Source organism: Gopherus flavomarginatus, chromosome 1 (genome assembly GCF_025201925.1).
Source record: "Gopherus flavomarginatus isolate rGopFla2 chromosome 1, rGopFla2.mat.asm, whole genome shotgun sequence".
Classification (NCBI taxonomy): domain Eukaryota; kingdom Metazoa; phylum Chordata; order Testudines; family Testudinidae; genus Gopherus; species Gopherus flavomarginatus.
Window position 1 is genome coordinate 54002175 of NC_066617.1, and position 21126 is coordinate 54023300.

Sequence of the window (21126 nt, forward strand, 5' to 3'; positions counted from 1 at the left end):
ACCATAGCCGACCCAGTTCCCCTGCCCCTTCATCCGGACCTGATTACCCAGGAGCACAGGACCCTCTGTCACCCGGACCTGCAGTCGCTGCACCTAGCGGCGTGGCTCCTGCGTGGCTGACTGGCTCCGAGCTGCGCTGCTCCACGCCGGTGAGGGAGGTGCTCTTGGGCAGCAGGAAGCCGTCCACGAGAGCGACATATTCGGCCAAGTGGAAGCGTTTCTCCTGTTGGTGCGTGGAGAGAAATCTCCGCCCTATGGAAGTTTCGGTGGCCGACATCCTAGACTACGTTTGGTCCCTCAAACAGCAAGGTCTGGCCATATCGTCGTTGCGAGTCCACCTGGCAGCTATCTCCACCTTTCACCCGGGTGCGGATGGTCGCTCTGTTTTTTCTCACCCAACGGTGTCTAGGTTCCTTAAGGGGCTGGAACGTTTATACCCTAACGTCCGTCCCCCTGCTCCAACCTGGGATCTTAACCTGGTGTTGTCCCGGCTCATGGGACCCCCCTTTGAGCCGTTAGCTACTTGCTCCCTGCTTTACCTATCTTGGAAGACTGCCTTTCTAGTAGCTATCACCTCAGCTAGACGGGTGTCGGAACTCCGGGCTCTTGTGGTAGACCCCCCATATACGGTCTTCCACAAAGATAAGGTGCAGCTGAGACCACACCCTGCCTTTCTCCCCAAGGTGGTCTCAGCCTTCCACGTCAACCAAGAGATATTCCTCCCGGTTTTTTTCCCGAAACCTCACTCCTCAGGCAGGGAGCAGCAGCTCCACTCGCTTGATGTCCGTAGGGCTCTCGCGTTCTACGTGGAGAGGACCAAGCCCTTCCGCAAATCCCCCCAGCTTTTCGTGGCAGTAGCGGACCGCATGAAAGGGCTTCCTATCTCCTCCCAGAGGTTATCCTCTTGGGTAACGTCCTGCATCAGGACCTGTTATGACTTGGCCCATGTCCCTACGGGCCGTGTGACTGCGCATTCTACCAGGGCGCAGGCGTCGTCGCTGGCTTTCCTCGCCCGTGTGCCCATCCAGGAAATCTGTCGGGCAGCGACCTGGTCATCGGTCCACACCTTTGCTTCCCACTACGCCCTGGTCCAGCAGTCAAGAGAGGATGCGGCCTTCGGAACTGCAGTGCTCCATGCCGCGACTTCTCACTCCGACCCCACCGCCTAGGTATGGCTTGGGATTCACCTAACTGGAATGGATGTGAGCAATCACTCGAAGAAGAAAAGACGGTTACTCACCTTTGTAACTGTTGTTCTTCGAGATGTGTTGCTCACATCCATTCCACACCCGCCCTCCTTCCCCACTGTCGGAGTCGCCGGCAAGAAGGAACTGAGGAGCGGGCGGGCCGGCAGGGATATATATTGGGCACCATGGCGGCGCCACTCCAGGGGGCGACCTGCCGGCCCACTGGAGTTGCTAGGGTAAAAAGTTTCCGACGAACGTGCACGCGCGGCGCGCACACACCTAACTGGAATGGATGTGAGCAACACATCTCGAAGAACAACAGTTACAAAGGTGAGTAACCGCCTTTTTTTAACCTAATTGGAACCATCTGCTGAACTGCTCTCCATTTATTAGTCATGTGGAGCAGGGCCCCAGGAAAAGCCCAAAGCTAAGAACTTCTCTTCCTGCAAGAAGCCACAGAAGAGTAGCTGAGCCACAACCAGAGCACCTTCCTGAGTCAGAGGAAGGGACTGAGGAGTTCGGTGACATTCTGAGGCTCTAAGACACAGCAGATGAGATCACTACAGAGATGCTTCTGGAGTTGTGGGGCAATAGTCTTTAGCTCCTGTGGCTCAGCAAACCCAGCTGTTCTCACTGACCTAGGACTCTTCTTGAACTCATTATTCCAATTCACCTCTAATGGGAAGAACTACAAGATGCTAGCCCAGGTTCTTAAGAGTGTAATTGTTGAGAAATCTGGCATCTTTTCTGACTCCCTTCTTTCCAGAAGGAAAATCTGGGTTCTCTAAGGGATATTCCCTTGTACTTCATCAATTATATATTGGATGGGGAGTGGTATCAAGTGGCTAAGACACAAAAGGGAACATCAGACAAGAAAAGAGGCTGGGTCTCCATTAATGACAGCCATCTCCACCAGAGCCAAAAGTAAACCGAAAGGCCAAAAAAAAAACCACTATCCCCCCCCAATCCACCAGAATAAAGCTCAAAAGCACTCCAGAGCCTAATTTTTCTTCCAAAAACTGTGGTTCCTCCCCTGAAGAAGGGAAACTTTGTTTTGGATCCCGATAACCCAAAACTGGAGAAGTAGGAGAGAGGTTGTGGTGCTTCCCAGGGGAATCCAGGGTTGTGAGGTTCCTCACTGCCCCCTGCCCTTAGCGTGAGGAAGCCTGCCATGGGTCAGATCCCCAACTCCACTTGCCATGAGCAACCTAACCACTCTATTGTAGGCTACAGCCCACACTGTCACACTACAAATTAGCATTGGATACTCCCACCCTCAAACTCTCTGAGTGTCTCCCTGGAGCATCCAGCCTCTGGTCCTCTGGACATTTGCAGAATTCACGGATCTGCTGTTTCCAAGGAAATACCCCAGCTTACTAATTACACCTTAGATACCACTTCCCTCAACACACAGCACTTTGATAGGTTCAGAGTGAAATTGAGTATAAATCTACTTAACAAAGCAAAGAGACTGGCGTAGTACCAAGTAGAAGTATTGGAATGAAATGGTTACGTATGAAATAAAACCATAACATCCATTTGGGATCCTAGGCTTAGTTAACTGGATACTCTCATGTCATATAAAGTAACGCTCACCAAAAACCTTTGTACCACTTTGCAGCCAGATTGGCTGTGATCCCCCTTTCATGAGCCATGTACACTGTCAGTTTGTCTCCCAGGTGAAGGACGCTATGTGTTTCTTTGCCCCCCGAGGTATAACAGTCCACTCCTTTGTCTTTACAGCACAGGAGTGTCCTATATATGAATATTGTTTATTCCTATAGATTTTCTCTCTTGTAGATTTTGCAGTCTTTTATATAGGCTCTGGCTAATGTGCAAATAGGATACATTGTGCGGCAAACAATACACAATGGCCTGGACAGGGAGATAGGTGTCCATTACCTCCTGCCTGAAAGAAACATGTCTGAGACATGTTACCTCCTAGTGATTTGCCTTAACTCCAAGACCTTAAAAACATAATTTTAATATAGATAGATAATTCCTTACATATTATATGTATGTACGTTCTACAATAGTTATGATGACCAGTGGGCTACTAGCTCTTGCTGGAACCTTACATGCCACCTAACATTCAGATATGCGACTTAGGGGGTATATATAAGACCCTGTGCATGCCCTGTACGAGTTGGCACCAAGGGGTGCCTGAGTCACGAGAGGCTCTTTCCCCAGACATGTTTGAAGCAATAGAGAGGAAGTTGGTGGCTGCCGTCACGAGACAACCTGCTTGTTCTCTTTCTCTGGCTAACTTCAAGGATAGATATTACCTCTCCAAAAACTAAATAGGATTTGCCATCTTTTTTAAGTCCTCCTCCTTCAGACAGACTTTAGGGAGACTTGGAAACAGAGGGAAAGACCTTAAGCAGCAAGCCCTGAAACTCTACATGGTACTAGAGTACAAAGATTCTGTTTTCCTTCTCCAGGAAGAGTTCAACAAGATTCACTCATCTCTCCCTCCAGCCACTTACTGTGACTCTGAGTGTCATTTTATCCATCTTTAGCTTGTAGATCTTTTGGTCTCATTATTCCATGGGGGTGAGAACTTCAGAGTTTTCTTTTAGGGCATGTTTACATTTGGGAAGTGTGATTGCAGCACTTATGGGCACACCTGAGTTATCTTTGATCAAGTCTTGTCACTAAAATTAGCAGTGCAGTTGTGGTAACATGGGCAGTGGTACAGGCTAACTGCTGGAGAATGTACTCAAGGTTCTAGGTGGGATTATACTCAACCACGATGGCATGAGCTAGCCCTTTTTAGCAAGTATCTCGATTGGGTATGTCTAAGTGTGCTGCAGACCCACCTCTCTGTTGCAGTGCAGACAAACCCGTAAAGGACCTGAAACCATTCCAAACAGAAGCAAAGGAGAGTGAAGTTACCTTGCAGAGTGATTCATTCCCTCAGTTTGTGGTGATCAGAAGCCCAAGTGATGGGAGAATCAGCCACAACTGGACCCCAAATTCTAACAATGGATAGCAATCCATCAGGTTGGGGAATATGTCCAGGACAGCACAATGCATAAGGAATGTGGTCAAGGTCAGAAAAGCTCCAAACTATCAACTTCCTAGAGATGAGCAGTTGGGACTTAGGATCACTTGAGGGAAGGGGCACTTCCTAGTTCAATCAGACAGAAATTATGGTTGGAGCAGCTGCAGCACTAGGGCTAGATAGGCCCTCCCTCAGCTATGTATGCTTGTGCTGGGAAGAGGGAAAGGTAAAGGAGGAGGTAAAAGCAACAGCTTCCAGGAAAGATGTAGCCTAGACTCCCTCAACAGCAGTCAGATCACCAGAAGCACTGGGGACAGGTGGGACTCCTATCCTGTCACCCTCCTGTCCCCAGAGTCAAGTCTGAATTGTATCCAGTATTTTCAGGAAGAGATGTGCAACCACATTGTCTGCGACCAGGGGAGAGGTGTAAACATAGAGAAGCTATAGCACATTACAAATATCTGTCTTTCACTTATTTTTTTCCTCTTTACACATGCAGAACTTCTATTAATTAAAAGCTTCTTGGGTCTTCTGATGCTGAAGGATTCATATGGGGATATATTTTTATTTTGCTGCCCTGGCTCCTGTGAAATTTTTCTTTTTTCACTATCTTGTCAGTAATGATGTGGCATCTGATGTGTATTTTCAAATAAGGTCATCCTTAGTTGGATGCTGTCTGCTATAAATCAAAAACAGAGAGGCTTAGGGAGGAGTGTTCTGTACTTAAGGAGCCAAAGATGAATGATTTATGATCAAGCGTCCATTGTATGACAGCTGCTACAATTCTGAGTGCTTGAATGTCCATCACTGACTAATATCACTGAGTGGCTTTGCAAAATTGCCAAATGTGCACCACCAGAATTGCTGACATATTTTCACTTTGAGAATAGGTGGCACAAAATGTGAGTGAACTCTTCCAAAATTTAAGAAACTGAGACAGTTGCAAACAAAAAGAGAGAAATGGTATAAAAATAGGAGAAATACATATTTTTCAAATGTCGTGTGACAGAAATAGGGACATGGAAAAGATCTTGTCTCCTATGTCTGTCACTTGTAATGACTAAACAATGGAATAAAATAAAAGCCCTCATTTGATACTGTCTTGTTCTATATATTTTATATAATTAGTCAGACATTAATCTGTACTGGACAAATCAAGACTCCATAATTATATATGCAACAAAAAGGGTAATTACTTAAGCTCCTAAGCATTGTTGGCAAGAATGTTGCTATTACAAGTGTGTTTTAGTCTTCATAATGGAAAATATTTTCTTCATGTTTCTGTTCAGTATAACATCTGCTTACTACCTAAGTTAACTGAAACTAAATGCCATTTTAGCAATGCTTCTAATCATAAACTGCAGCGGAAGGCCATGTGATTGAAGGACTCCTAAATCAGTTATCTTGACAAAGCCCTGGCTGGGGTGATTTAGTTGGGAATTGGTCCTGCTTTGAGCAGGGTGTTGGACTAGATAATCTCCTGAAGTCCCCTCCAATCCTAATATTCTGTGGTCTACTTCCACAGAGGAATCCAAAATTCTGCCACATGAATGCCATACTATACATCTGTCAAAAACTGGAAATAACCCAGTATTATTCATTTAATTAAATAATCCTTAGGTTAGAATAATTTCCCTTGTCTGGATGATTCTGTTGGTTGGCATCTTTCCAGGGTATTTAACAGACTTGCCTGAATTCCAGTACCGTCATATTTCGTTAGCAATGAAGGACAATGTTTCTTGACAATGAAGTGAGGTTTCTGTTACACATTAAGCAGAGATTTGATATTTAAATAATATTCTGATACAGTATGATATAACTGTGCATTAATCTTTCCACTCCTGATGCACAACAAGTTGCTTTCATTTAAAAGATCACTTAATTTGCAGAAGTCTCATTTGTCTATATGATATTAACCAATGTGGTTTCTTTCAGCAGTTTTCTAAATGTTAGAAATGCTAGGGCATCTGTCTCTTAAAACCCAATGGGCTATTTTTTTAATATGTCTTCACTTGCGAAAAAAAGGCAATGGAAGTTCATATTTATAGTTAAGCAGGTGCTCTGTGAAATAAGCTTTGGTATATTCTGTTTTTTGGGTATATGAAGATCCCAGATATATCATTTGACAACCATAACATTAACTTTTAGAAGACTCTCTTGGTTTCCTCTGAACTTAATATGACCAGGACTGTAATGTCATTTAGAAAACCTTCTTTTCATCAATGAAAGCAGAATATACACATGACCCAAAGCACCCGGGTAGTCACAATTGTGATAATCTTTGTACAGAATATGTCATGTAGATATCATTCAAAAACTAATTCGCTGGTCAACAATATCGTGGTGAAATGTATGTAGCAACATTATATGTAAAGTTATGAATTCCCCCTGAATGATATTACTAGAACATGTTCAAGACCAGAGCTAAGCCTTACCTAGATAAAGGCAAATAGTTAAATAAAGGCAAAGGTTAAATAGGTCTGTCCTAAACAAAGGAATGTGGATTTACCTCAATTTACATATACACATAAATAGGAAGATCAAGACAGCAGGGAGAGAAAATTGAAAGAAACAGAACAATTTACATTTTGGAAAACACCAGTGGGGGAAAAGAACAGTATAAAGCTTCCTTCACTATCAGACTCCATGTTGCTTCTCACAGCTTGAAGAATCCATTTCAAAGGTTCACTGGATTATATAAGAAAGGGGCAGAGAAGTCCCAAATTATCGCTTCCATTTAAGAAGACAAAAGAACTAGCTCTTTTGGCTTCCAGGCGAGATTCTGACAGAGAGAGTGGGGATCATCCATTTTTCTGGAAGACTGTGGATAAAAAAAACATCTTCAAGAAAGTCTATATCTTGCTAGGTTAAGTGTTTAGTCATTAGAAAGCATTTTTTTAATTGATCTCACTTAAAATCCTATTTTATTAATAAACTTGTTTTACTTTTAATTTAAACCAACAATACTGTTCTTGAATTAAAGTGTTAGGTAACTTCAATTAAAATGGTAAGCTGTACATTTTGTGTGTTTAGAGGAGTAAATGAACCTTATTATTTTTCTGAATGGTCTAAGAGGGAGCTGGGCATTTCAGGGAACATGGTTTCAGGAAATTTGGGACTGGGAGTTTGTTAGTCACCTTGCTGATTGTAACCAAGTCTGGTGGAAGCCAGAGTGGGAATGTGGGACTGTGGACAGACTCCTGGGGTCAGAGTTGGTGATCCAGGACTGGCTGCATAGCACACAAACACTCTGGGTGTGACCCGCATGCTTGTTGCTGACCAAGAGTGTCCCAGGCAGAAAGCAACAGTAGCAAATCATTGAGAGGCACTTAAGGTTAAGCGGGAACAGAACCACTCACTGGTCTGGATTGCACCGAAAAGTATGACACTAGGGTAGTTGGCAGGATTTACCCACAGCAGGCTATTTTAACTGAGCTTTACATTTCAAGCGCTCGTAAAACAGTTTTAAATGATTCTGAAGTGAAAAGGCTGGGAACAATCAAAGAAAGGTTACAGTTATATTACTTTTTTGTTTGATTATTTTGGGCAATGAAAATAGAAGAAACGAAAGAGTAAAAGTGAGTAAACAGCGCAAAAGGCAAACTGGAAGCTACAGCAGCAAAAGCATTGTAAGGCACTTAAAACTGCATGGCAAGTGTTGAAACAACTCATTATTGATCTGGGCAGCACATTCCGGAATGCTGTGATGATACGCAAGAAAGGAACATGTCAAATTAGTGTTAGTTTCTTCATTATGACCACTTAGGATCATCCTGTTAGCTCACCTGTTAGCTGTAATCTGAGAGATGTACAATAAATTCTTGATACAAGTATGTTTTGTGATATAACAATGTGGCTTAAACAGTTAAATATATGAAATACTTGCCCACAATTCTAATTTTGTAGCATGTATGTGTATAAATATATCTACATGGGTCTGCGAGAATGTAATTTTTTTCTCTGTGAAGGAAGTTTTTCTCTGTTGAGGATTTCTGTACTTGTGTTTCATTTTGAAATAATAGCACACCAGCTGAGGATCAGAAGCTGTACTTGAAAGCATTGCTTTATAGTGGATACTAGTGCAAAGTGGATGCAAGTGGGTACTTGTGGATGTCATCAGAATAATGTAAAATTGAAGTTTTGAGTTCTTGATATGTGTCTGGAACAACTCAATGGATGAGATTTGGAGTCTTTTCTTGTAAAATGATTGGCAGTTCTAAATATATCAATGGCTGGTGCTACTAAGGAATTAAGTCATTTTTTTTATCGTAAGATGAATATTTTGCCATTTGTCCACAGGAATTTATATTCAAATTTTATTTTTTTATTTTAAGATCACAGGCTAAGAGGGGAATTTGAATGAGCTACAAAGATGAACGACAAACATGGAACAATATTTGGACAAATAAGAAGCCAGGATGCAGTACAGTTATTGAGAAAATAAATAAATATTGTGATTAGAAATTGTCATAAAACTAAAACTAGTGAAATTTGAGAACCAAAGATAGCGTTCCAAAAGAGATCTATGATTTTATTCATTCCAGATGTTCAGCCACTTCACAGATTTGAAAAAAAAGGGATTGGCGTTATTGCAGGACCAGTCTGCAAATTAGGAACTGGAACCCAAATTCTGTAACCAGTGAAGTTCTGAGTTTACTTAGAGAAAAATGTCTTATTCTGAAACCTTAAATCCACCAATAAGGGCATGAAGAAAAATTGATAATTATAGAGAGGCTGAGCAAATATTTTGGCTGGAAATCTATGAGCATCTAAGTATGTGTCACTTTGCTTTGTCAAATTCTAACAATAAGAGGTTGGTTTGGCAGATACAGCATTGAAAAACCCATTGGATTACACATTGTACTGTGTATGAGGCCACCAGCCAAGAAGAGTCATGAATGCCAATAGCCCATATGGAGATTGCAGGAAAGGGCCTGCTGAGTCTTTGTCCTCTGGGTTCCTGTAAAGGATAGTCTAATAGTCCGAGTGCAGGACTGGTATCGAGGAATTCAGGAGTCCTGGCTTTTACACTGACTCCTCCTATGATCTTGGGCAAGTCACTGAAGTTCTGTGCTTCAGGTTCCCTATCTCTAAAAAATGGACACTAATATTTATCTACCTCTAATAGGCGCTGGAGGAATAACTATCCAGTATATTTTTAAGATGAAAAATGCTAGATCCCAAATACTAAGTATTTATTTTTTTAGAACTGTCACTGTTTATTCAGATACCCCCTTTAAGGGCCTTTTACATACTGTGTATTTGCTCTACTTCAGTTTCAATTTTTCATGTCTTTTGCAGTTAGTTCACAAACTGTTGTGTGATTACAAATGAGAACGAAGTACTGCAGCCCAATGTAGTGAGATGCATTGTGACAGAGGCACAGCAGGTGTCAGCTGAATCTTGATTTATTCAGACAGGATGTATTCGGGTGGTCCATGAATATGTTCCATCTTCATAGAGTTCAAAACCTGCACTTTTGTCTCTGTTGCCTGTTCATTCAAGCCAGGTTAGCACTGTTGTGACCAAAAGTTACACCAAAGTTACCACCATCTGAGTACTAATGATAAATAATGTGAAACGAGTTTGGCTATCTCAGTCCAGCTGGGATAGATTAATATCCTCAAGATAAGTATCAATATGGTAAAATATCATTGTCACAGTGTCACTGCCCTCTTGTTGGCAGTCCAGAGAGCCAGAGATGTAGTTCCTTCAGGTATTATTGATGCAGATTTGCATTGCAGTGGTTTACACTACTACTGTCTCTGTCTCTTCTGTCTGTAAATAATGTTTGCAAATGGTGCAATATTAAATATTCTTTCACGCACACACTAAAAAGAATGTTTAGAACAAGTTGTTCTCATTGCATACATGATCACTGATAGGACCAAATAGAGATTATAAGATACCTACGTGGTTTGGGTTGCACAATAATGTGGTATGTATTTTTCCTGTTAATTTTATCTTACCACAACTGTTTTTACAAGCACTGTTCATACAGCTACACCGTACATATTGTCGTCATCAATTTGTTTCTTGACGTATGTATTTTCTGGCAACAGATCATATTGGTATCCAATTATTTATATATGCTTAGAATATAGTAATTACTGTAGTTTACGCGTGGTGCCTGGCTTTATTTTATTGAAAAATGACCTAGTACTTAAAGAATCAAAGTTACATTTTTCCAGTTAATGAAAGGTAATACTTCTTTTTCTGTTACCAGTGTTATTATTACAACAGTCCTGTATCTTTCGGATGCCCTTCGTAAGAACTTCCTAAATGAAAACTTTGATTATAAGGTACTGTAAGAGTGCACTCCCCCAAAATATATGTTCAGTGACATAAGTAGTGCAAAAGCTTGTCAATCCTGTGGCTGTTTTGATTTTGGGTTGTTACTCTTTGGATTAAATTTACCTCTAATTTCTGAGCTGTTAGATTCCTGTGGTGCTACCAGTCTCAGCTGTTCAAAACTCATGAGATTGGTTTAAAAATTATTAGATTGTGTGTTTTGTATTTGGGATGCTTTTTTTTGCCTTCTGGTTTGAAGTGTTAAGTGCACCTGTGTCATGTTTTTTGGATCAAGGTTTCGTGATTAAAAAAATATTTTCTGTTCTGCTCGTATTTCAAGATTATCTCAGAAAATAAAATGAACTTTATTACTTATTCCCTGGCATATTTGCCAAAAATATGGTTTTAGATCTTTTTTAAAATTCTCTCAAGACCAATTAACATGGCATGTACTGTTAAAATTATAATGCTATGATATGTCATGCTGGATATTGTTAAAGATATTAGCCTGTGTTCAATGAGCTGTGATATCTGTAATAACCCATGGCCAGAGTGTTATTTAGGGGATTAAAAACAAAAGGGTCAGTGATGGCTCCAAAGAGGTTTACTCATAGGGGAAAGGGCAAGTGAGCATACAGCCCAAGCAATAGTGCTTGGAGGCATTATTCTAGCTGTGCCATGTTATAAGGCACAGGGGCTGATTTTCAGGGGTGCTAAGCACCCAGTGCTGCCAGTGATTTCAAGTACAGTTGTGGATGCCCAGCATCTCTGAAAATCTAGGTCCATGCTACGCCTCAGGACTCATTGGAGAGAATGTTGGCCTGAAGTACTAGATACTATGAAACTATGTAGCCAGTACTCCCTTGTGTAGCTCTGCCAATGTGCAGGAGCTAAAGCCCACATCATTAACTGCTAACGGGCTATTCCCCAGGCTTATTTAGCGGTTATTACTGTTTCCTGCACCTATTTTCCTCTCCTGCATAGCTACATTGGAGCAGCCATAATCTGGCCTAGAGCAGGGGGTCTCAAACTGAGGGTCAGGACCCCTCAGGGGGTCACTAGGTTATTATGTGGGGGGTGGCAAGCTGTGAGCTCCACTCCCAAACCCTGCTTTGCCTCCAGCATTTATAATGGTGTTAAATATATTAAAAAGTATTTTAATTGATTGGGGGGGGGTCGCACTCAGCGCTTGCTATGTGAAAGAGGTCACCAGTGCAAAAGTTTGAAAAAACAGAAGTTTCAGCAGCTGATCCTCCCAGTGCACGTGCACGTGCACGGAAGTCAGTTATGGGGCAGTATGCTTTACTTAATCTTTGCCTTGCTGAGACACTGTAATCACTGATGCTTGCAAGTTGTATCAGTAGCAAGCAGAGCTGCCCAGAGTACACCTTTTTCTGTATTTGTTTTCATTCCACTTAGAGAAAACAAATTCTTTTGAAAGTTTTTGCAGAACAGAATTGTGTCAAAATTTATTTTCAGATCAAAATGGCTGGATTTTTAATTTAGTTCTCATTGTCTCTGTGAGAGTCCAGCATGGACCCCAGAAACCTTCTCGCCAAAAAATCATCAAAATTAGAATGTCTCTACAAAACATTTCAGCATCAACAAAGCAGAATATTTGGTTGAAAAAACATTTAATCAAAAATATTGTAACCAGCTCTACTGGTGAAGAATAAGACAAGCGGTACAACTGAAAATTTGCACCTAGAGTGGACATAAAATGTTAGTGCTGAGAAATGGAAAATAACCAAATATCTTGTGTTTATTGTAGATCTGGGATTCCTACTTTTACCTTGCTGTCATTTTTATAAACCAATTATGTCTGCAACTGGAGATGTTCACACCTTCCAAGAAGAAAAAGGTGTTGGAAAAGTAAGTACCAGTCAGGTTCCATAAAATTACTGCAGATCAAACAATTGTGTTTTATAAAACAGCATTATGCAGCATATGGACCTGATCCCAAACCCGTTGAAGTAGGTGAGTCTTTTTGCTTATTTTAATGGGCTTTGGATCAAGTCCTATGTGACTTCACAATCCCCCAAGAATAAAATTGTTGACCCAAAGAGCCCCTCAATGCCCACTGGCTGAGGGCCCACTATAGTGTGGCTCATATCAGGCCTGATGCACTTACTACCCAAACACACTGTTGTGATAATATGTATTTAAAAGATGTTTTGTTAGGTATTATATATAAACTGGTGGAAGGCTGGATTCGAAAATCATTTGTGTGATGTATATATGTGTTGTATATAAAGAATTGTGTGTGTGTGCTGGAAATATGTTCTTAAAATGTGTTTGGGAGGCAGTGCGTAAATCAGTCCTCCCCTAGACAAAGGAATGTGGATTCCCCTGTCTGACTGGCTCTGTTACAGGCCAGGGACAATAAAGTATATTTACATATATGTTAAACAAAGCCATCAAGCTAATGAGAGGCAAAGGGAGTCTTCACCCCAGGAAGCTTTCCTGGCTCTAGAAGAATAGATAGTGGATTTAGGGTAATATAAAGGGAGCTGAAAGCTATTTTAGTTGTCCATCACTTAAGGGACAGAAGAGTCAGAGCTCTTGGAAACTGTGAAAGGTGGTTCCTTCAGCCATGTAGGTTGAAGTGTAGAGAACTGACTGTATACGAAAGATTTGCCTGAGACCAGGATTGTAATTTGTTAAGCTTTAGACACTAGAAAGTATGTTTTGTTTTTGTTTTGTTTGTCTCTTTTTCTTTTGCTTAGCATCACTTATATCTCTGTTCTTTATTAGAAAGCTTATTCTTGTTTTATTACAAAACCATCTCAGTACTGACTATTAAAGTAAAGTATGAGGCTTCAACGCTAACAGACTAGTATGTGCTCTGGGTGTTTGGAGGCAGTGATCTTGATAATGTCTGTGAGAGTCACAGTGAGAGGGGTTGGACACTGTAGACAGACATGTCTCAGGAACTGGGTTGAGTGATTGTTACTTGTAAATCAAGGTTTAGGCTTGCAGAATCTCAAGGAGTTTGCTGATGAGTTAGACTACGGTGTCTAACACCCAGTCTATTTCCAGCGAAGTTCACGCTTGCTGAGACAGAGCGGTAACATAGTGCCTTATAGTTCTGGGTGTCCAGAAAAGAACATCACAGGGTAAAATAAAATTATTAGTTATCTTGGGGGGAAGAGAAGGGAAAAAATCTAAGGCATATTAAGAGAATAGATTGGTATCACTACTTTGTCATATCATTGTTACTGTTTGTAACGTTTAGGGAGTTTGTACTAACAATATGTGGAAATTAATGTATCTTTGTGAAACAAGCCATTTGATTAGATATGTATTGGACAGTAGCAAACTTCCTTTTTCCTTTTCTGTGTACTACATCCATCCAAAACTTAGGAAAAATCATTACTGCATGGAAATCTCACAGTTCATCTTGCTACACAGGAACCTAAATTATAATATGATATTGTAAAATTATTTCCTAAATAATATTCTGCTTAAGTGTTTTTTTTAAATATTTCACAGATATGGTGACATGCGGGTAACAATGGGGTGTGAAATCTTCAGCATGTGGCAAAATTTAGGTAAGGAATTGAAAAAAATCTCAATGAAGATTGACAGTGAAACAAAGTAGCACACAAAAGTTGAACAAAATATGTAATGAATTTTAGTTAAGACTCCTGCATTATATTACTGGTTCTGCCGGTTTATCTGGGGCAAGCCACTACCTCTTTGTTTCTTGGTTTGTCCTCCTGGAAAACAGTTCTAATTCTTTTCATAAATGTTAAGGAGTTGAATTAATTGTTTGGATTTGCAAAGTGTTTTCAGATCCTTTGATGAAAGTAGTTTGTTTGACATACACCAGTCCTCTTGATTGAAACTCACCTAATGTTTTGGATACAAATGTTGTCCACTAGGTCTAATACCATTTATTTCTTGAAAAAACTGAGAATGAACATAATGCTCAAATCAAAGCATTATCATCATTGTGACGTCTTCTTTCCTCTATGAGAAACTGTTGTTTTCCAAGATACTGAAAGATAAGAAAAATCTAAATGATAGATATTATTTTTTGACAAGAGGGTTACATTTGTACATACAAAAATTCTGTAAGTAAGTGTGTATTCCTCATCTGGCCATCCCAGTAATTCGAGCACTCTTGTTTATTAATTAAAGCTGTTCCTTTCTCAAAACCATCATCTTCCCATGACTTGTAAATCAAAAATACCCACTGACAGGTAAAGTATCTGGGAGGAAAGTAACTCAGGAGAACACACCAACTATCTCACAGAACTCCTGTGTGGAGCCATAACAAAAACAACAGAGAAGTGAGGAGAAGGAACATCAGTTGCTGCTATGATCCAGCAGCAGCATCCAGGATCCAGAAGCTCTATCAGTCAAATGCCCCCAAGATTCTGAGAGAGATCCTTGGTGGGCCCTCATCTTACTGCGCAATCCCGTCCAAGAGACTTTTCTCTTACTTTAAGGTGTCCAGAATGACACACAGCGTCTAGGATGCATTCATCCTCTACACCAGACTGACTATGCAGGGGGCCTGGAAGAAGACTTTACATCACAGGAAGGTGTAATGACCAGACTTACAAAGACCAAAAACAGAGCTCCAGGAAAAGATGGCATTCACTGTAACTTCCTGAAAAAACGAGACCCCGATTGCCTGGTATTAACTGTCATTTTCAACAAATGCAAACAGTTCCACTGTCCTCACAGCTCCTGGAAGAAATCTATGATGGTGCTCGTCTACAAGAAAGGCAAGTGAGACGACCCCAGCAACTGGAGACCCATCTGTCTCTGTTCCACCATGTAGAACTGTATGCCAGTGGCCTCGCAGCTAGGATCACAGACTGGTCAGTGAACAGAGGAGCATCAGCTCCATCCAGGAAGGCCTTTATTCCACCCGCTCCTACTTGTTACGGTTAAGGAGCATGGCAGGACTCGAAAGGGGTCAAGGCAGTACGCTCCAACACTCCAATTGATCCTCGGACTGTGGAACATCTCACAGGGAAATTAGCTGGGGTGTATGTTGGATTGCAGAGATTGAAAGTTGGCATTAGGCCACCTATACCCCTTCCACTGATGTGCACTGAGCTCAGCTTGAGTGACCTGTATTTATTGTATGTCATTTCTAGTGTATTTTTCCTATTATTTGGAAATATGAATGGAAAGCATGTCGTAATCAGTGCAATCTATATGAGGGCTGAAAGACCGATCAATCAAGATGATCAAGGTTTGGAAATTAAAACACTTACAAAAAATTCAGCTTCAAGTTCTGCGTGGCCTGCCACTGGGCCTCTGTCTCAGGGAAGCTTATATCCTCTCAAAGTGTAACATATCTCAATCCTTTCCTCAACAAACCCATCAATCCCATGAATTCAGGCTTCCAAGGTTCATCATGGATTGTTCAATGAGACCTTAGTCCAACCCGAGCCTGTCAGACCCTCCTCTTCCCCCCAGATACTGAGAAGTGCACCTTTGTACACAATGATTTCTGACTCCAGGACTGCTGAAGGCACGTCAAAGACTCTGAGAAACAGAGGAGACCTGAGGCAGGTAAGACTAGATACTCTCACGTGAAAAGTGAGAAATCTCCCTCTAAGTCCTCATCCAAGATGATGATGACTTTTCTGACACACCTCCACACCACCTTTAAGTTTGCTGGGATTCCTTCCACCAGTACAGGTTCACCAGGTACTCATAAGAAGCATACCTGTCAGTGACTAGGATGTGGGCGGTCAAGCCTAGTGATTAGCACAGGAGTCTGACCTAGTGGTTAGTGCAGGTGTTGGTAGCCAGGAATTGGAGCCAGAATCAAAGGCAGGGCTGAGTGCAAGACAGGAGCAGAGCTGGAACAAAACAGCAACCAACCTGACAACAACCAGGTGTAGGAGCTACCTCAGAAGTGGCTGAATACTTTGAGTACCTTTCATCATCAGATCATGTCAGACAACATGACAATTGTTTATTATATTAACAAACAGGGAGGAGCAAGGTCCTTTCCTTCTCTGAATAGAAACTGCCTGTCTCTGGAACTGATGCATTCACCAAAAGATCATCCTCTCAACAAAGGAACTACACAACTTGGTGTAAAGAGCATCTTTCTTTTTGTGGGAATCACTTTGTGTCTCAAGGGAACAAGAAATGTCCAAATAATGGCCACCAACAAGGTGACTCACAAGCAGTATTCATGGAGGAGGAGCATACAAGGAACCCTGCTGTATCACAGGCTGGAGGACTGCTCTGCTGAAGGACACACCTACTGTAGAAGCTTATTTGATTTAATTATACCTGTACAAGTGGCTTTATTCTGGATGCATGTTTTCTAAGGCCTGGAGAAATTGATTTAGTTGTTTAAAAGTGTGCAAAGTTCATTTATGCACCTTACAGTTAATGTAAAAGCAACAATAAATCATGTTAATTTCCTAAACCAATTAATTAACAAACCTTATGCAATCAAAGAATGATTAAATAAATACTTCTCTAAATTTATTGTAGAGTTTTAAACATTAGAGGCTTGATTTCCCATCTGTGTAACTCTAGCTAAAGTCAATGGAGTTACACTGGTGTAAATTGGAGAAACACAACGGTGAACCAGGTGCTGGCAGTGTATAAGGTGGTTACTTTAATTATGTATAGACATTTGATAAAGCATCATATTCTAAAGGGGTTTTGCTCTTGAATTTGATAGTTAACTATGGAATCAATATTCAAAAATAACGAGGTGACCTAGGAGCACAAGTTCCATTGAAATGAATGAAAATATATAACAAGCAATTTTCAACTTACATTGGAACTAGTGCTCCTAAATGACAGAGGTGCTTTTGAAAATCTTGCTCTATACAAATTTTCTTGTTTGTTCTTTCACCACAATTGTTGTTTGCTGTTTCCCCCTTCTCAACCTCTTCGCATATCTGGCAATTGTAACAGACCAGAACTCTCGAAAAAGATCCAAAAGATTTTTCTGCAAGTGACAGAAGCTAAATAATTCAAAGCTATGGGTAAATCTCCTAATTTAACTTCACCTCCTTGTGCAACATATACTATGGGGTGTAAATTTACCTACTATCTGGAGACCTTCTACAACATCCAAGTAGAACATAGTGAGTTAATGGCAGAGGCATCAGCTTTTTTTCTAAACAGTCCAGAAATCTATTTTTTGCCGGCAAAATTTATACTCCCATTTCTGTGCCCCCAAAATGAAGGGTGGCTGCAAATCTGAGTACTTGTGCCTCCATCTAATGTTAATATGCTCTCAAGTAGTAAACCATATTTGGAGACACAAACATGTAAGAGCAATTTGTACCTGCAAAAGGGAAAAACCTTTTTGCAAAAGATGCCCTAAACATCCTGGATGAGCAAGCAACTCAGAGAGGGGATTAGACAAAAGCAGAAAGCTTACAGGGAGTGGAAGAAAGGCAGGATCAGTAAGGAAAGCTACCTTGGTGAGGTCAGAACATGTAGGGATAAAGTGAGGAAGGCTAAAAGCTGCATTGAACTGGAACTTGCAAAGGGAATCAAAACCAATAGTAAAAGGTTCTACAGCCACATAAATAAGAAGAAAACAAAGAAAGAAGAAGTGAGGCCGCTATACACTGAGGATGGAATGGAGGTTAAGGATAACCTAGGCATGGCCCAACATCTAAACAAGTACTTTGCCTCAGTTTTTAATAAGACTAGTGAGGAACCTTGCGATAATGGAGGGATGATAAACGGGAATGTGGATATGGAAGTGGATATTACCGCAGCTGAGGTAGAGGCCGTACTTGAACAGCTCGATGAGACGAAGTCAGAGGGCCCGGACAATCTCCATCCGAGGATATTAAAGGAACTGGCGCGTGAAATTGCAAGCCCGTTAGCGAGAATTTTTAAGCAATCGACGAACTCGGGGGTTGTGCCATATGACTGGAGGATTGCTAATGTAGTTCCTATTTTTAAGAAAGGGAATAAGAGTGATCCGGGTAATTATAGGCCTGTTAGCTTGACATCTGTAGTATGTAAGGTCTTGGAAAAAATTTTAAGGGAGAAAGTAGTTAAGGACATAGAGGTCAATGGTAATTGGGACGAATTGCAACACGGATTTACTAAAGGTAGATCTTGTCAAACCAATCTGATCTCCTTCTTTGAGAAGGTGACGGATTACTTAGATAAAGGAAATGCGGTAGATATAATTTACCTAGATTTCAGTAAGGCGTTCGACACGGTTCCGCACGAGGAGCTGTTAGTTAAATTGGAAAAGATGGGAATGAATATGAAAGTTGTAAGGTGGATAAGGAACTGGTTAAAGGGGAGACTCCAGAGGGTCGTATTGAAAGGTGAACTGTCAGGCTGGAAGGAGGTCACTAGTGGAGTCCCTCAAGGATCGGTTTTGGGACCGATCTTATTTAACCTTTTTATTACTGACCTTGGCACAAAGAGCGGGAATGTGCTAATAAAGTTTGCGGATGACACGAAGCTGGGGGGTATTGCTAACACGGAGAAGGACAGGGATACTATTCAGGAAGATCTGAACCACCTTGTAAACTGGAGTAATAGAAATAGGATGAAATACAATAGTGAAAAGTGCAAGGTCATGCATTTAGGAATTAATAATAAGAATTTTGGATATACGTTGGGGGCGCATCAGTTGGAAGCGACGGAGGAGGAGAAGGACCTTGGGGTACTGGTTGATAGCAGGATGACTATGAGTCGCCAATGTGATACAGCTGTTAAAAAAGCAAATGCGATTTTGGGATGCATCAGGCGGGGTATTTCCTGCAAGGATAAGGAGGTGTTAGTACCGTTATATAAGGCGTTGGTGAGACCCCATCTGGAATACTGTGTGCAGTTCTGGTGTCCCATGTTCAAGAAGGATGAATTCAAACTGGAACAGGTTCAGAGACGGGCTACAAGGATGATCCGAGGAATGGAAAAACTGCCTTATGAAAGGAGACTCAAAGAGCTTGGCTTGTTTAGCCTGGCCAAAAGAAGGCTGAGGGGGGATATGCTCGCTCTATATAAATATATCAAGGGGGTTAACGTTAGGGAGGGAGAGGAATTATTTAAGTTTAGTACTAATGTAGGCATGAGGACGAATGGGTATAAACTGGATATTAGGAAGTTTAGACTTGAAATTAGACGAAAGTTTCTGACCATTAGGGGAGTGAGGTTCTGGAACAGCCTTCCGAGGGAAGTAGTAGGGGCAAAAGACTTTCCTGGCTTTAAGACAAAGCTTGATAAGTATATGGAGGGGATGTTATGATAGGATCGTTAATTTGGGCAATTGATCTTGAATTACCACCAGACAGGTCTGCTCAATGGTCTGCGGGGAGATGTTGGATGGGATGGGTACTGAGTTGCTGCAGAGAATTCCTTCTTGGGTGCTGGCTGGTGACTCTTGCCCACATGGTCAGGGTTTAGCTGATCGCCATATTTGGGGTCGGGAAGGAATTTTCCTCCAGGGTGGATTGGCAGGTGCCCTGGAGGTTTTTCGCCTTCCTCTGCAGCGTGGGGCACAGGTCGCTTGCTGGTGGTTTCTCTGCAGCTTGAGGTCTTCAAACCATTTTTGAGGATTTCAATAACTCGGTCCTGGGATAGGGGTTGTTATAAAATTGGATGGGTGGGGTTCTGTGGCCTACCTTGTGCAGGAGGTCAGACTAGATGATCCGATTGGTCCTTTCTGACCTATGAGTCTATGAGTTTTAAATAAAGCAATGCCCATTGAACCCTTTACTGCTCCCTCTTTCCCTGCCAAAAAAACAGCATCAAGAGTGAACAACCCAACATCATTCATGAGCTCAGAACTTCATTGTAAAAGGTGATGCGTCAGGCTGATCCTCTATTCAGCTCTTTTCTATGGCTTTTCCTCTTCCTTTTCCTGGTGTTTGAGAAATAGTCCATGCCTGGCATGGACTATCAGCCAACCAAACTGTAAACATTTAGAATGCCATTTCATAATTCTTCATACAGTGTTGTTTAATTTGGATCATTTGGTAACTCACCCAAGAGTGAACCCAATTCACGTTCAGCTTCCTTTTAATTTTAGGGGAACATAAACTTCACTTCATCCCAGCTCTCATTGGCCCCTTCCTAGAAGTGACACTGATACCTCAGCCTGACCTGCGGAATGTAATGATCCCCATTTTCCATGACATGATGGATTGGGAACAAAGGCGCAGTGGCAACTTCAAACAGGTAATGTGTGTGAAGCTGTTTAGCAGGGAAGATTGACATTCAAATTTTTCTGAGGCAGCCTTGGCACTGAACTATTAACTTGTTAGCGGAATCTGTGATGGAGCAGATGGAGAAATGACAACCTTCATTTGAGGGAAGATGGTAGGATTCTAGGCTAATGGCTCTTGAAGACCCTTTGGCTCTCTAAGCTCTCTGTGTGTTTGTCTGTTCAATATTTTGGTGCGGCTAATTTAAGATGGGGATGGGGTATTCTAGCCCCATTGAAATCTTCCTGTTGGGGTTGTTTTATTTTTCTACTTTAGTAATATAATTTGGAAAAAAAAAATAATGAAGAAGAAACTCAAGAACGATACAGTGATGGCTTACTGACATAATGTCTGATATTTGTTTGCCCAGCCAGCAAAAGACTGATTTTTATGAGAAACCAAGTTCTGCAAGTATCCAACTATTCTTGCTTCTCAAGTACCAGCTTAGGCATCAAGTAAGGAACTG

The 21126-nt window shown here is 41.4% G+C and overlaps 1 protein-coding gene across 6 annotated transcripts in view; it reads left to right on the forward strand.

Moving 5' to 3' along the window:
* Positions 1-21126, forward strand: part of DOCK4 (dedicator of cytokinesis 4) — a 423715-nt gene that overhangs the window by 342371 nt on the left and 60218 nt on the right. For all 6 annotated transcript variants that reach the window (XM_050935998.1, XM_050936000.1, XM_050935999.1 and 3 more), the window contains 4 exons: positions 10418-10493; positions 12254-12354; positions 13975-14033; positions 20486-20634. In XM_050935998.1, coding sequence (XP_050791955.1) covers positions 10418-10493; positions 12254-12354; positions 13975-14033; positions 20486-20634 — 385 coding nt within the window. The remainder of the gene's footprint in view (positions 1-10417; positions 10494-12253; positions 12355-13974; positions 14034-20485; positions 20635-21126) is intronic.